At 35.3% G+C, this 18200-nt stretch overlaps 1 protein-coding gene across 1 annotated transcript in view; it reads left to right on the top strand.

Annotated features, from left to right (window-relative positions):
- The window catches only part of exoc6b (exocyst complex component 6B), a 114680-nt gene extending 97189 nt beyond the window's left edge, over positions 1-17491 (top strand). The window contains exons 21-22 of the mRNA XM_073836269.1: positions 5449-5561; positions 15022-17491. Coding sequence (XP_073692370.1) covers positions 5449-5561; positions 15022-15148 — 240 coding nt within the window. The 3' untranslated portion in view covers positions 15149-17491. The remainder of the gene's footprint in view (positions 1-5448; positions 5562-15021) is intronic.
- Positions 17492-18200: the final 709 nt, after the last annotated feature.

Below are 18200 nucleotides of genomic sequence, written 5' to 3'. Positions count from 1 at the left end.
ACATTCATGTTTATAACACTTAAAGGTTAGTTAATGCAGAAAATGAAAATTCTTAGTTCTGCAGAACGCAAGAGAAGATTTTCTAAAGAACTTCCATGTTACGCACTTGAAAAAAAAAAAATCTTTTTCAAAATATATTACTTTGCATCACAGAAGAAAGTCAGTCAGCTTTGAAATGACATGAGGATGAGTAAATCATGTCAGAATTTTTCATTTTTGAGTGACCTATGCATTTAAGATTGTGGCAAGATTGTGTTTTGTTTACTTGAATATCTCAGAAAAACTTTAAAAAATAAATTGTTATTATTAGTTGCATTAAACATCAGAACATTTTTTGATTACGTAATTTTTAATCAAAACTCGGTCTTCCAGTGAAACGACAAACTAATTTTAAACTTCAGTTGAAACCTCACCCCTTTCTTATCATCAGCTACAAGCTTGTATTCACATAGAACAAAGTCCTCATCTTTCATTTTCTTTCTTTTCAATAATCCGATTCACTCAGATGTACGTCACAAGAAAAGACTGTTATGACGTCTTTTACATTATGTTAATATTGACCTAGGTTAATAAATGCTTTCAAAGGTTTTTTTTATTGTTAGCTATATACCTGTATTAACTAAAGATAATGAGTTGAAACTTAGTGTAACGTGCTAACCATGTTTCTCCTTGCTTTATTTTTATTCCCTCTCTTTGACCTGTTTTATCTAAGTTCTGCACAACAACTTTTACTCCCTCTTTTCCACCTTCTGGTCTTTCTTTGCTGCCTCCTCTCCATCATTTGTCTCTTCCTCCTCCACATCATATTTCCATTATTTAATTTTGTTTTTAATTCCTTGTTTCTTAATCTTTAAGTCTTTCTCCCATTTTGACTGACAGCTGCTGTTATCTCCAGCACTGGTGCTTCTGGGACTTTGTCATTTGAAAGTGTTTCTTGACAGAAAAGAAAGCACACGTTCAACATTGTTAATCCTTGACGATTGACATGAGTATCCTTTCCCAGCAGTTAAGAGCTTGTATGTTTGTATAGACAGAGATTTGTGTTTGAGCGTCTCATGCTTGCTGCTTTGCTGGTAGCTTTAACGTAGATGGAGCCCAAGTCAAGATAACCTCTACGGATAACCTCTGACCTCTGTGTGCTGCTACTGTGTGCGGACTGAAATATGGCTTGAAAAACAGCGAGCACTTTTCCTTTTTTCAGTACCCAGATAGCGCTTATCATCTTCCTCCCTGTGGACTTTGACTGATGTTGAATGATGCTTTAGTTGCTGCTCTTTTCCCTTTTTTCCGCTCCTCTCTCTACATTCACATGATCCAGAACCATGGATAGCTGAGCAAAGTGTTTTTGATTCAGACCTGTGTGTTTATTATCTGCACAGGACAATTTAAAGATAAGACTGTTTTCCTGACTTTTCTCAGTGTTAAGATTTCCCACAGAAAACACTGTTTTGAGTTTGAAACCACCCTGTTGATTGACTTGATGATTAAACAGGATGATTAGGGATCATAAACGTTAGTTATTCTATAAAGATACTCAGCCCACTGTATTTTTTCCCACTATTTTTATTAGCGTTAGACCCAACAAGTCTGCTGTTGCCCCTCTTTCTTGCATCTCTTTTCCTTCTGTTGAAAATAGTGCAATACAATGTAGATTTGAAGAAAACTAGGTATTGAAACTCTTGGACAGGGAATCAGCAATTAAATGTCAGACATATTTAATTAAACACTTAAACCTGGACCACAAAACCAGTCTTAGCACAGGTATATTTTTAGCAATAGCCAAAAATACATAGTCAAAATGATCAAAAATCATTAGGATATTAAGTAAAGATCATGAAATCAAGATATTTTGTAAATTCCTTACCGTAGATATATCAAAACTTAATTTTTAACCAGAAAAGGTTGTTCTTTCGTGTTAAACATGTTCTGTTGAACTTCCATTTCCATATTAGATTTGCTCTGTGTATGCAAGTTTTAGAGGAATTCACTTCAATAGGTAGACAAATCTCTCAGGTTTCATTCAAATATCTTCATTTTTTTGTTTAAAAGAAGAATGAAAGTCTTATGGGTTCGGAAGAACACGACAGCAAGTATTTGAAGACCGAATTTTCATTTTTGGGTGGACTAGGCGTTCAAACAAGGACAATTGTTATTATTTTTTCCTGAGTATTCTTGCTGAGAGTTTACATGTTATTTGAAGAGGCCATCAAAGATACTTATCTTCTTTGATTGTCCTCTTCATTTCACTTTTTTTTTGCTTGCGTCTTTCTCTAGGAGCACTTGAAGATGTTCTGGATCTCTTATGCTCATATTTGCTCCCAGCAGACGTTTACTGCTGCTGTATCTGTATTGGATTTGCTCGTCGTTCACTTTTACGACCGTGCACTTGAGCTCCATTTACTGCGGTTCAAATCACAACTTGCATACCAGCCCATTGTGACTCATCAGTAGACTTTTAAAAGACATTTTTATGAAGATGTAACCTGAAGCTACTCCACCAGATAACTGAGTAGGCCCTTCTGAATAAAGCACAGTCACTAATAAGTTTCACTTAAACCTCTGTTTCTGGTTGTTTTAGGTGAGGGTTATTGTTATTGCTTTCTATACTAGGCTGATCTCTCTTTTCTGGGCTGGTTATTATCAATGTTATCATTACTCAGGCTCAAGCTCAACTGACTTTGGCCTGCGTGAGCCTTTGGGGCTGACGGCCCAGTTCTAGAATGCACTAAACAACTCTGAGAGCCAGAGGGCAGCCAGAGGTGAGAGAACTAACAAGAGAAGGAGTGAGAGGAGAAGGCATGGATGAAGTGATAGTGGCACAAAGAGAACAAAACGCGACTACCGGACTCAAAACTAATTGACTTTGAGGTTAAGAATGTTATCTTCTCATCTTAGTTTTCCTTCTTTTACTTAGCAGCTGATTCACATTGACCTCATTAAGTCGTAATGAATAATTACACTTTACCGGCCGGTTATTCACAAGCCGTCGTAGGTGGCTACTAGGTTACTAGGGTATAGGTGATCATTACATAACAAGCTCCCCACCAGAGTGTTTTTAGATTTATTGCAACAGTAAAGTGGCAAATCAAACCTTGTTTTTCCAGAACGCTGCCAGAAAGAGCAACAAGTCTAAGGGGAGAAAAGAATAACACGGCAGTCAATTCCCAACACCCCCAGGCTATTAACCAGAATAGCTATTCCTGCCGCGTTCCAAACAAACAAGTACGACGGTCGGAATAACTGTTATAAGCCCTTATCCAAACGGCCCAGAGCAAGAGAGAGAGGGGTGACGCTGAGGCTGTGAGGGAACCGAGAGCAACACATCAATGTGCAACGTCATGTTTTCTTTTTTCCCTCCCTTTCTCTCCATCATTCTTTCTTTTAGAAGAATGAGAGGAAGTGATAATCCAGCGCCCGCCCGCCCCCATGCCCCAGCTCCTCTCTAACATGGCCCTCTGTTTGTTCAGTGGGGGGCCGATAACACTGTCGGGGGTCACGCCGAGGTCAAAGAGAGAGACCGAGTGGAAGTTCATTGGGAGGTGAAGGCGGGGCGGAGAGGCAGAGCGGAAAGGTGAAACCCGGGTCATGGACGAGTTTGACACACTAGCTCGCTCTACGTGGAATGCAAGTGCATTCAGATTACAAATGACAGCGGCAAAACCTGGCTTCTTTCTCTAGCTCTCTCTCTTGTCCTCAGTCTTCCTTCCTTGGTGGGTCTGTACAGACCATGCCAGTGGGAAGAAGAGAGAAGAAAGGAACAAACAAGATATGAATGCAAATCCAAAAATCACTTATCTTACACAGGTGCTTATCTGCCATCACACAGGGTGTGTGCACATGGTTTGAAACGCAGGTGGATGCATTTGTTGTTTAACTTTGATTTCAGATGGAATTGCTCATGTAAATGCTTATTTTGAAATTGTACAAGTTATTATTTAATTATTTATTTATTTTGTGAAGTCGGACTAAAGGTTTACTGATTTACTGTTACTCGGTCAAATTTACCTTTGTTTTCGTGGGCGAACTGCTGTCATTTCAAAAGGAATTTCACTTGAGAGCAAAATATTTTCCCACACAGATTCCACAATGGGTTCAGGTTCTTCACCTGGATTGACCAGCTCCTTGGTTTCTTCATACATTGATACACATGAATGATCCACAGTTGTGTTTTTTGTTTAGTGATAGAGTCCTTGGTTTGTCCTATACAGTTCAACTGCTCGCTGTTCTTCAGAAAAGTCCTTCAGATCCCAGAAATGTTTTGGTTTTTCAGCATTTTTGTGTATTTGAACCCTTTCCAACAATGACGCTCACTGGTGGTTAAGATGGAAAAACGATGCAATAAGATCCAGGGGTGTAAACTTTTGAAAAGAATGAAGTTATGCATTTTCCTTATTTTGCCTAAATATCTTTTTTTGTTTGTTTAGTACTGCCCTTCAGAAGCTGCAGAAGATACTTCTTGTTCCGAAGAAGACAAAATAAGTTAAATTTTTTTGTGAATCGTTTAGGTAACAACACAGTATTAAGAATCAAACATATGTAAAATTTTAAACATTTTAAACATAGAAACAATTTTCTATAATGGACTATATGTAAACATCTTTAATATGAAATGTCTTATTCAGGTCAGTACTAAATAAAAAATAACATGCATTTTGTATGATCCCTCTTATTTTAGTAAAGTAATTAACATTTTGAATATTCTGCAAGGTGTGTGTAAACTTTTGACCTTAACTGTATACTTGGAAAGACAGCTGAAGACTGACAAAAACCTGCTGTAGCTCAACAGTAACAGTGAATTTAACATACTAATAGCCATGTGTTGCTGTCATGGATGCATTTTTTCCTCATACACACACACTCAGGCATGTTTTTTTTTTTTTTTTTTTTGGCGTCCTTTGTGTGTCTTTGCGATTGAATACAGAGATTGTTGCATAGCCATTTGCCTTTTTTCTGTTTGCAAGTTTGATGACATGTTTGATTGTGTTTGTTTGCATTCCCAGCGCTGAATCTGCGTCTAAATGTGTGTGTTTGTGCGAGTGGGTTTGTTTGGGAGGGAGGAATGTGCTCTGTTGTTTATTGAGCCAGTGCTGAGGGGTGCATTTTTGGCCAGGCTCCAGCAAGGTCAGTAGCTGGCCGGGTCAATCACGGGTCATTACCGGCCCATTATCGGGTCAGGTCCGGGTCAGAAAGAGCCGTGCATTCAGGGTGAAAGAGTGTAAATGGCTGTTCTCTCTTTAACCTCCCTCCATTCTCCTCTAATCCCCTGCTTTGTCATGTTGCTTTCCCCTGTGTCTCCTCTATAATCTGATTTAAGAGGCCCTGCTCACTTATGTAACATTGGGAGAAGTGAACTGGCCTGATCTAACAAGGGCCAGCGATGGTGTTTAATGAACTTTAATGATCTCTCTTTGTCTTTTCTTCCCTCCGCAACCACCGTCCTGTGTTCAGTTATTGGATCTCTTCACTCAGTGGGACTGGTCCACGTATCTGGCTGACTACGGTCGACCCACCTGCAAGTACCTGCGAGTCAATCCTCACACAGCTCTGGCCCTCCTAGAGAAGTGAGTCTCACACTGGTCTCTCACTCTTCTCTTTACTCATCAAATCACATGTACTTACGTTAAGACATCAGATCAGACGCAAACCATTTTTCCCTCTCATTTCTCATCTTATCTGTTACTCATTAACAGGATTTCTCGGTCGTAAGTACTCTGCATTTTATGTGATGAGAGTGACCTTTACATGGATGTTTTTCATTAATGTCCAGGTAGTATTTCACCCTGAAAACAGATGAGAAACCGTGTTTACATCGAGAAATAAACCCTTTTTAAGGTTTTAGTTTGATGACATTTTTATGACAAGCATATTTTATACCTACATTTTCATTATTTTAACTCAAAACAATCTCATTCTTGTAATACAGTAATGAAAAACATTATGACCAGATACAATGATTAATATTTATAGTATTCAAATCTAATTTTTAAATAAAATATAAAATTGTAGTCACATTTATACCACAAAATTAAGAACAATAATGCTACTGTGATGATAATATAACAATACTGATACTCAAAATTACAGTGTACTTTAATAATGTACTTTCTATCTTTGTGTAATATATTAATGGTAACATATTTATCAATAATTGTTTGTGTATGTATGTACATTGCCGTTCAAATGTTTGGTGTATGAGTTTTTTCTGCCCATCAAGGATGCATTTATTTGCTTAAGAATGCAGAAAAAACAGCAATATTGTGAAATATTATTGCAATTTAAAATAGTAGTTTTCTATTGTAATATAGTAATAAAAAAAAAAGAATATATTCCTGTGATGCAAAGCTGATTTTTCAGAATCATTACTCCAGTCTTCTGTGTCACAAAAAATTGTGTTGCTTAATTTCTTTTCTTTTCTTTTTTTTGGAAACTGTGATACTTTTGCAGGATTCTTTGATGAATAAAACGTTTAAAATAAGAACTGCATTTATTTAAAATAGAATCTTTTCTAACAATATACACTACTGTTTAAAGTTTGCGGTCAGAATTTTTTTTTTCTTTCTTTCTTTGAAAACAATTAATACTTTTATTTAGATGGGATGTGTTTAATTGATAAAAAGTAGGGATGCACCGATCCATATCGGCCGATCACTTGTGCGTTTTGTCAGTAAAGCCGGTTCTGTAATCAGCGGTAAATGCCATCAGGTGCGTGATTTCACGTTGAGCCGTATATACTACACACAGCCGTTGTTCACTGACGAGCTGCGCACATTCACACTGATAATGAACATTCATTTGCGCAGCTCGTCGGTAAACAACGGCTGTGTGTAGTATATACGGCTCAACGTGAAATCACGCACCTGATGGCATTTACCGCTGATTACAGAACCGGCTTTACTGACAAAACGCACAAGCATGATCGGCCGATTCGTATCGGTGCATCCCTAATAAAAAGTGATAGTAAAGACTTATATTGTTAGAAAAGATTTCTATTTTGAATACATAATGTTCTTTTTAACTTTTTATTCATCAAAGAATCAAAAATTATCACAGGTTCCAAAAAAATATTAAGCAGCACGACTGTTGCCAACATTGATAATAAAAATTCAGCGTTGTATCACAGGAATACATTCTATTTTAAAGTATATTAAACTAGAAAACTGTTATTTTAAATTGCAATAACATTTAATAACATTGTTTTTTCTGTATTTTTGGTAATATAAATGGAACTTTGATGAGGATAAAAAACATGAACGGCAGTGTATGTATAAACGCACAATACATACAAACAAACAAACACAAATTATAATGCAATAATAATATATTATTTATGTTTTCTGTTGTATTTTGGAGTGAAGTACAACCTGGACCTTTCTTAATATTTTTTTTTTAATTCACTCACATCAGTTCAGTGTGTGTTATATTTGCAAGGATTGGTTCGTGTTATGACTTTTGGTGAACATTATATACAAGAGTGAGTGTTAAAGGGATAGTTCACACAAAAATGAAAATTCTATCATTAATTACTCACCCTCATGTTGTTCCAAACCCATAGAAACTTCATTCGTCTTCGGAACATAAATTAAGATATTAATTTAATACTAATAATCTGTCCGCCTCAGTCTCCACACTTGTTTGTTGAACTCCGAGAGCTTTCTGACCCGGCATAGACAGCAATGCAACTAATATGTTCCCTGGCCCAGAAAGGTAGTAAGGACATAAAATAGTCCATGTGACATCAGTTGGTTTATTCATCAATTTCTTCTCTTCTGTGTCACCATCCGCCTCTATTCCCGGTGCTTCGACGCAATAGCCAGTAAATTTGTTATTTTTGTTTTCTTGTGCACAAAAAGTATTCTCACAGCTTTATTATGGTTGAACCACTGATGTCTCATTTTAACAATGTCCTTACTACGTTTCTGGGCCTGAGAACTTGTCAGTTGCGTTAATGTCTATTCAGGGTCAGAAAGCTCTCGGATTTCAACAAAAATATCTTAATTTGTGTTCCAAAGATGAACGGTCTTAAGGGTTTGGAAAGACATGAGGATGTGTAATTAATAACAGAATTTTCAATTCTGGGTAAACTATCCCTTTATTGTCAGTGTTTTGCATGCTGTCATTAAAACTCCTTACGTTTTTGCCGAATGTATGCACTCCTCAGTGTTGTGTATGTGTGTATTTGCTAGACTTGTGACCTCGATCACTTCAGCTTTCCTCTGTCACTCTCTTTTTCTTTCCCTTCCTTCTTCCCTCCTCTGGCTGTCCTCTTGTATCTGTGATATAAAGCAGCAGTGGATTGGCATTACACAACCAAACACACACACACATGCACACACCCGCCTGATCCCATTTGAGCTGCACTTACCTCAGCCTTACCCTCTTGCCCCTCTGTCTCGGTGAAAGTGATCTGTATTATTTAGCCTGGCGAGGGTTAGCACACCACTGAACACGAATACAGTGTGTGTGTGTGTGTGTGTGTGTGTGTGTGTGTGTGTCTGGAATCAGAGCACAACTGGCTCGTTGAAGAGAAAAGCTTTCCTTTATTGGAGTGTACTTGAAAAGACAAGGCTTTTTTAGTTGCTTGGAGAGGGGAAATGAAGATTAAATGCAAGAATATGAGTTTGAGTTTGTTTTAAACAACTCATGCAGTAAAATCTTGATTGTTTCTAAGTGGAGCAAGCATCCAAGTTGAGTAAGTGAACCAGCAGTGATGTGGTTGTGTGTCACCTCATTGCAGGAATATCCAATATTTCACTGGTCCTGGTTGAATATACAATTTTATAACATTTAGAGTAAGAAAAATCTAGAAGAAGAAAGTATTAGATTATAGAAAGAAAACTTTGAAGCATTTTTAGTTGTACATACACTGTCGTTCAGAAGTTTGGGATCAGTACGATTTTTAATCTTCTTTAAAAAAAAAGTCTCTTATGCTCATCAAAATTCCATTTATTTAATAAAAAAATAGTAAAAAAAAGTAATATTATTGCAATTGAAAGTAACAGTTTTCTATTCTAATATACTTTAAAATATAATTTATTTCTGTGATGCTGCTGAAAGCTGAATTTTCATCAGCTATTACTCTAGTCTTCAGTGTCTCACAATCTTTCAGAAATCATTCTAATATGCTAATTTATTATCTTTGATGAATGAAAAGTTAAAAAGAACAGCATTTATTCAAAATAGACATTTTCTTAAACAATATAAGTCGTTAATATCATCTTTTGTCAATTAAACCAATCCTTGCTCAATAAAAGTATTAATTTCTTTCAAGGAAAGACAGAAAAAAAAATGAATGAATTGTATATTGTTACAAAAGGTTTGCTATTCTTTTTAATGTTTTATTCATCAAAGAATCCTAAAAGAAGTATGATGGGTTCCAAAAAAAGGTTCCAGCACAACTGTTTTCAACATTGATAATAAATGAGCATATTAGAATGATTTCTGAAGGATCATGTGACACTGAAGACTGGAGTAATGATGCTAAAAATTCAGCTTTTCATCACAGGAATAAATTCTGTTTTAAAGTGTATTAAAATTGAAAACCACAATTTTAAATTGGAATAATATTTCACAATATTACAGTTTTTTTTCTGTATTTTTAATCAAATAAATGCAGCCTTGATGAGCAGAAAAGACGACTTTAGAAAACATTAAAAATCTTACTGATCCCAAACTTTTGAATGGCAGTGTATTGCCTGCTAAAAATGGAGAAAATTGCTAATTGCTAATTGTAAAAAGGTAGTTTAATTTGTGAGGAACACAGAATATGGTTTGGATCTGGTTTTGTAAAATGCAATTGAATTGTTGCATTTAAAATGATTGATCAATTTTTTTTTACTGCTTATATTATTTTTAAATGTTAAAAATGTAAGTGTCAAACTGTTTGTCAATTTGAAAAGTGACTACATTAGATTAATACACTGATAATTGCTTGTTTTGTTTTATTTTCAAGTGCCACTTCTCCATAGCATTTATTAACATTCGTCCCGTGTCCTCATCTCAAAAGGTAGAAGAAAATCCGGGTTGACTTGAGGCAAAAATAAACATGGTTTATGCCGGTCACGGTATGTTTTGTGCAGTGAATTGTCGCCAACCAAGAGCATTAAACCATCAAAATTCAAGAAACATTTTAAAGCCAACCACTCAAACTATAAAGACAGCTCTGTGTCGTGTTAATAATTTTAGTTTACAGTAAACAATTTTGCTTTCGGGTTTTGCAATTTTGTGTTGGGTTGGTAGCTAATCTACAATGCAAAATCCTTGCCTGAAGCAGAAGCAGTTGAGCGCCACTTCTCTGATACTCTGTCCGCCTCAGTCTCCACTCTTGTTTGTTGAGCTCCAGAAGCGAGTCGCAAACTCTCATGCTCAACAAAGCAAGAATTCCGCACTAGGCGGTGGTGGTTCTTATCACCATGGTAATCACAGGCGGCTCTCTGTAATAAAGCAGTGATGCATATCACTATAGCAATACAGTCATGCGTCCGTGGCGATGGCTATCTTGCCTAATACTTCTAGTGAATAAGACTCACAGGATGAGTTGATAGAACTAGAGCAAGTGGATTTATTCCTGGTGGTGATACTAAAATTGCTTCTGTAACAGGTTGACTCTCCCTTGAACAATATTTTTGTAACTTGAATTGTGTATTCATATGTCCCATATTCTACTTTTTTTGGTTTTCCTGAAGTTTGTGAATGTTAATTAAATGGCTTCCTGCTACAAAGTTTAGTTTTACAGTGTTCTACCTACTGTCTGACACTAAACAGGCTTTTTTTGCTGCTGTACCTTCAAAAATTATGTATGTATTTAATCAGGAAGAACACATTCATTCGATCAAAAGTGACGAAGATTCTATTACAAAAGATTTATGTGCTATTCTCTTTAACTTCCTGAGAAAATCCTGAAAAAGTGTATCATGGATTCCACTAAAACATTAAGCAGCATGACTGTTTTCTACATTAATAATAATAATACACTTGATTATTAATAGGAATACATCTACACTTGACCCTCGTACATTAGCATGTTCTATTCTGTTTCTTTATCTACTTCTTTTATTTATTAAAAAAAAACCTTGACCTTCTAACTAGGGATGCACCGATCCACATTTTTTCACTTCCGATCCGATTCCGATACCTGAATTTGGATATCTGCCGATACCGATACTATTCCGATACCAGAGCTCTATTTGCTTTTATATCACTATGACTATTATCATTATTGTTGATTTTATGAGGCTGTAACAAACTTCTCTACAAGCAAGTCTAAGTATCTCCCAAAAAGCAACTTGAGGTAAGTATGAGGTTAGAAAATGGCAGAAATCCCATCCTGAAAACAAATATGCAACTTTAAGGGTTTAAATTGATATTTATTTAAATTTCAAGACAGGGTTACTAGATAATAGTGCAATATACACTCTTGTTGCAAAAAACAAAAAGGTTTTCAAATATTTGAAATAAAAAATAAATATTCACACTATAAATAGAACAATGTGCATCTGATCAACATAAATTCAGTAAATTCTTGCTTGTGTAGCAGCAACAAAATAAGGTTTTCAAATGTTAAACATTTTGAATAAAAGTGCAATAAGTGCACTTTTCGGATCAGCAAAAAACAAACAAAACAAAAAAAGTTTGTTGTTTATTAATTACTGAATGCTTACTTTAAGTACTTCTAATCCACAGCAAAAACTAGCTGAACTAATATAATAAGTAACAAAACAAGAACACTAACACAAATGACAAGTGTAGATGAATACAACATAAAGTTACTAATAAAATCAATAATACTAGTATTCAGGTGCAGAAATTTAATAATTCATTGATAAATAACTAGTGCTTCTCACTGCAGGTATTTATAGGATGCTGTCTCTTTAAGGCCTAATGCACGTAATACTGGCACGCATCTCCTTCTCAGCTGTTTCGGTTCACTGAAGACATAACCGACGGTGTTACCAGAATAAAACAACGGGTATTTAAACATAACTTTGTATGAATGTTTCTGTTCAAGAGACGTTAAAGAGTAATCAGTCTGTGAATCGCGCAGTTTGAATCACGTCTCTCTCTCTCTCTCTCTCTCTCTCTCTCTGTGCGCGTGCTCGCTTCAGGTGTGTGCGGCAACGTTAAAAACAGAAAATAACACGCACGAAGTCTACAAATTATAAACTTTTACTCTATGATGGGTAATATTTAACAGTTAATCTACTAAATAAATCCACGAGGTGCCACCTCTCGGAACAACGGCTTTGCAAACATTGCACGTTGCTGTCTTTGCGGCGTTTCCGACCGTAAAGTATTTCCACACAGCGGACATGTATGACGCTCAATGCTAAACTGCTAACGTTACCTGCAAACTGAAGATTTCCTGAAAGGAGGCATGTCATCTCTCTCAGTGTCTCATTGGAGCACAGACACGTCACCTAGCCCGGGATCACTTGTGAAGTCATTTCAGCAGACAGCACTGTACGTAGACATAACTCTGGATCGGAAATTTCTCTAGGTTGGATCGGAAATTTCCGATCCATTAATTAAGCTGGTATCGGAACCCGATACCGATACTGGATCGGATCGGCCCCATCCCTACTTCTAACACTTGCACTCTCAATTCTATTTTTTATTCTCTTACTTGTTTTCTTTAAAAAAATGAATTATCTTAAACTAGCACTCTCTATTCTGTTTATATTTTATCTATTTTTTATTTATTTAAGCTTACCCTCTAACACTTGCACTCTCGATTCTATTACTTGTTTTATTTATTTATTTTAAAAACTTGATCCTCTAACACTTGCACTCTATATTCTATTTATATTCTATTATTTGTTTTCTTTTTATTAAAAAAAGAACCCTCTAACACTAGAACTCTCTATTCTATTTATATTTTATCTACTAGTTTTATTTATTTATTTAAAGAACTTGACCATCTAACACTATCGCTCTCTATTCTATGACTTGTTTTCTTTTTATTATAAAAAGAGTACTCCAACACTAGCACTCTCTATTCTATTTATATTTTATCTATTACTTTTTTTGTTTATTAAAAAACTTGATCCTCTAACACGTGCACACTTAATTCTGTTTCTGTTATCTACTTGTTTTGTTTTTATTTATTTATTAAAAACTTGACCCTCTAACACCTGCACTCTCAATTCTGTTTCTATTTTGTCTACTTGTTTTATTTTTATTTATTAAAAAACATGACCCTCTACTAATTACACTCTCAATTTTATTTGTATTTTGTCTACTTGTTTTATTTATTTATTTAACACCAGCACTTTCAATTGTATTTCTATTTTATCTACTTGTTTTGTTTTTATTTATTTATTAAACAACTTAACCCTCTAACACTTGCACTCTCAATTCAGTTTCTATTTTATTTGCTTGTTTTATTTATTTAGTTAAAAACTTGACCATCTAACACTTGCACTATCAATTCTATTTCTAATGTATCTACTTGTTATATTTTTATTTATTTATTTAAAAAACTTGACCCTCTAACACTTACACTCTCAATTCTGTTTCTATTTTATTTACTTGTTTTAAAACTTGACCCTCTAACATTTGCACTCTATATTCTATTCCTATTCTATTACTTGGTTTATTTTTATTTAAAAAATTAACCCTCCAACACTAGCACTGTATATTCCATTTCTATTTTATCTACTTGTTTTATTTTACAAATGTGACCCTCTAACAGTTGCACTCTCTATTCAATTCTATTCTATCTACTTGTTTTGTTTTTATTTATTTATTAAATAAACTTGTCCCTCTAACACTTGCACTCTCTATTCTATTACTTTATTCTTTAAAAAATCACCCTCTAACACTAGCTTTTTAAAATTATTTTTCTATTTAATCTATTTGTTTTCTTTTTATTTATAAAAAAAACCTTTATATGTATACTGTGTTAGACTAAATGAGACCACTCTATTCTGTTACTTTTTTCTTAAAAAAATTAACCCTCTAACGCTAGCTTTTTACAAAATATATTTTTCCATTCAATCTACTTGTTTTCTTTTTATTAAAAAAACTTTTCTATGTATACTTCATTAAACTAGATGAGACATGTTGTTGCTCTTTTGTTGGTTTTGATTGCTTCTGTTGTCTTCAATTGTAAGCTGCTTTGGAAAAAAGCGTCTGCTAAATGACAATGTAAATAAGAAATGCTTTTCAAGCACGAAATCAATATATTATATACATGTCTGAATGATCAAATAACACTGAAGACTGTAGTAATGGCTGCTAAAAATTCAGCATTGTCAACACAACCAAATTACATTTTTAAAAGTATTAAAATAAGTAATATTTTGCAATATTACCATTTTACTGTGATCAAATGAATTCAGTCTTGGTTAGCATAAGAGGCTTCTTTCAAATTCATTAAAAAAACGTTTGAACAGAAGTGTTTTGGTTGACGATTATCTTAAAAATCTCACCAATTTTTAGTTTGAAATGAGCAAGGAAAATGCTTTTCCATAATATGCCCCCTTTCGATTTCAGGCTTAGAACTACAGACTATGCAGATCAGAATAATGTGTTATTGTTCAATGCCTTAATGATGATGGGTCATTTCAGCATTTTGTCAAACTCCGAGAGCTTGGCCACGGTTTGTCTGGTTGCTAATGAGAGGAATGTGCAGGCGTCGGTTCAGTGATCTCCAGGCTACTGAGAAGAAGCGTTTGGCACAAGTGGCAGGAAAGTGAGCAGGCTCATTAGAACCTCCAAGTCTCCTGCATGGAACACCATATGGAGCACCTTTCTTAACCACACAGTGGTAGGCTCAGTTAAAGCCTGTGCCCTACCACGAGCTCTTTTGCGGTGCAGCACCCTGTGACCGACATGACGTTAGCTTAAGTGTCCCTGTTGTTTCATATTGGTTTCATATTATATGAATGACGAATTTGGATAGGTCAGGCCTTTTCTCTGTTTGGTCTCTTTATGCTCTGATTTACTGTTACTAACATTTGAAAATCTGAAGTGTCTAGTTAAAAAAACCAATCCATTTTTTCGGGGTTTTTTTTTTGTGTGCAGGATGAAGGACACCAGCCGCAAGAACAACATGTTCGCCCAGTTCCGCAAAAACGAACGGGACAAGCAGAAGCTCATCGACACTGTTGTCAAACAGCTGAGAAATCTCATCGCCACCAACCAGGCCTGAGAAAGCCATCGCATCAGCACACGGCCCCACATCCTCACGTCCCGATGAGCTGCCACCAGACTGCGTGGACCGCGCTTGCACACCTCCGTTAGTCGGACGTATTGTTGTTTTCCCACACGGACACTTGCACTAACATGCACATATAAACGCACCTCTCTGAAAGGTGCACCTGCTAAACCATCCCGTGCCTGTGTGATACGGTATCCATGTCTTCCTTTGTGACTACCTGAACACATTAAGGACACAAAATCACATTTTGCTTGTTAAAACAGGTTTTGGTTGCCTTTTAATGTCTTGTATTGAGCGGCTTACAAAAGGACTGTGTTCCTGTCACACTATTTGAATTGCCTTTGCAATAGTTCTGTTATTTATCTCATTTTTGAATTTGACAAGTATAGTAATGTAATGTGGATATTACTTAAAAGATTAGTTCACTTTCAAAACAAAAATTTACAGGTAATGTACTCACCCCCTTATCATCCAAGATGTTCATGTCTTTCTTTCAGTCATAAAAAATTGTTTTTTTGAGGAAAACATTTCAGAATTTTTCTTCATATAATGGATATGGATGGTGCCCAGGAGTTTGAACTTCTAAAATGCAGTTTAAATGCATCTTCAAAGGGCTCTAAATGATCCCAGCCGAGGAAGAAGGGTTTTAACTAACTCTAAAACAAATTGACAGTTTATATACTTTTTAACCTCAATGCTCGTCTTGCCTCGTTTCTGCGATGCGTATGCATAGTGTGATCCGGGTCAATACAGTTGGGATATGTCAAAAAACTCACATCTTGTTTTCTTCCCCATCTTCAAAATCAACCTACATCGCTGCAGAAGTACCAACACAGTGTTTACAAAGTGAACATACAAAGAAGATCAAACGCCCTTTACAAAAAAAGGTAAAACAGAGTTGTAGGGCAATTTTGAAGTCGCAGAGAAGAGACAAGACAAGCATTTGAGGTTAAAAAGTATATAAATTGTCAATTTGTTTAGAAAATAACCAATTGTTTCGCTAGATAAGACCCTTCTTCCTTGGCTGGGATCGTTTAGAGCCCTTTGAAGTTGCGTTTAAACTGCATTTTGGAAGCTCACACTTGGGGGCACCATTTATATCCATTATATAGAGAGAAATCCTGAAATGTTTCCTTCAAAAAGCATAATTTCTTTACGACTGAAGAAAGAAAGACATTAACATCTTGGATGACAAGTGGGTGAGTACATTATATGTAAATTTTTGTTCTGGAAGTGAACTAATCCTTTAAATTGCTGCAGTTAAAGGAAATTTGAACACTAACTAGACTTGAATATTGCTGTCATAATTTCTAACAGAATCAATTTAAAGGGATAGTTCACCGAAAAATGATCATTCACTCACTCTCCTTTGGTTTCAAAGCTGTATGACTTTCTTCTGTCTGTATTTATTTTGTCCATGCATTGGAAGTCACTGATAGCTAAAACTATTACCAACATTTAAAAAAATATTTAGTTTTTGTGTTCTACAGAAGAAAGTCATATAGGTTTGGAATGATGCCAGAGTTATCATTTTAGAAGAACTATCCCTTTAATATGTCTGAGAATATAAATGAATATTTTTACAGATGGGTCAAGGGTTCATTTGAGTGCTGATCACAATGAGGGAAGTTTTGAGTTCTCAATACAGGGAATCTAGTTACTGCCCTTGTTGAATCTTTCATGTGCAGTAATTGTATACTAGACATACTTCAGCTTTAGTCTGTTACAGCCAAGATGTAGATTATAGCTTAATACCTTAAAGAAGACAGCTGTGTGGCAGTTTTGGAGAAGGTTAGTTTACTATTGCCACACAGATTAAGGTTGTTGTGTTTTTGTTGTGACTGGACTTCAGATATGCAGAATAGAGGCTTTTGTCTCTTGTATTCATTAATTGCGAATATATCAGCCAGCATTCAATGCCAAAACTGACTGAACAGTATGTGACTGTTATAGTGTCACAGAGATAATGAAAATTACACGAGCGGGCTAATGTCAGCACATTATACAGTCATGTGCGTTTATGTACACCGCTGTACATTAAAACCTAATATAAATTGCTTTTAGTATTTAAGCAGTGTCGTCTTCCCATAACTTTGATATTTTCTCTAATAGGAATGAGGGTGCAATATTATGTATTTCTTCTCAAAGGGTTTTAGTTAGCAGAGATTTTTGTGTTGTGTTTAAAGGGAGTTTTCTTTTTCCTTTTTTTTTTTATTTCTATTTTGATGGCACAAAAGATGCGTGTTTGAAGCCTGCCCCTTACCATGGATGCAAAACCATTAAACTATAAAGGGAATTCTTCATTTTTAGGGACAGAATGAGTCCCATGTCAAATTATTTCGAGCTGTGTTTTGGATTCAGCTCTTTCTGTCTGTGCCTTGACTTTTCCATGCCAATAATTAATTGTGTTCTTTTTCCGCACAGCACCTGGTCTTGGACGTTTGACCAGGGAATGGACATGTGTTAGTGTGTGAGAGCGAGCGTGCATGAAAACATTCAGCCTTAGCGGACAGCTCTGATTGTAGAGAACAGTACCGACTCGAGAGAGATGCACTGTACAGATTGTTATATTAAACCACTAATGAATATTACAATACTAATAAATTCAGCAAATGCCAACAAATAAGTAATAAATCAAGAATGTGTATTTTTATTTTGCAACTGAATTTGAATTTTAACAGCACATCCTTTGGCAGAAAATAAAGGGAGTGCAATTTGGGAACAGGCTCACAACATAGCACCTTTCTTCCACATGAGTTTTTTCTTTTCTTTTTGCTATTATTTTATATTATTATAATGTTTAGTGAGATTTTGAAAGAGTTTTTATGTTTTAATTTTAAGTTTAGTGTACATTTTTGTGTTTTTGTCTCCCCCCCCCCCCCCTCATTTCTAATTTCTGTATAGCTTAAATTTGTATGTTTTCAGTTTTAGCAATTTTATTACTTCAACTTCAACTCATACTTATTATAGTATTTATTAAGATTTCAAACAAGCTTTTATTTAATTTATTATTATTTTATTATTCAGTTTTCATTTTAGATTT

The sequence above is a fragment of the Garra rufa genome, chromosome 3 (assembly GCF_049309525.1).
Source record: "Garra rufa chromosome 3, GarRuf1.0, whole genome shotgun sequence".
Lineage (NCBI taxonomy): Eukaryota > Metazoa > Chordata > Actinopteri > Cypriniformes > Cyprinidae > Garra > Garra rufa.
The sequence above is the reverse complement of the archived record's forward strand: the minus strand, read 5'-3'. Positions and strand labels throughout refer to the sequence as shown.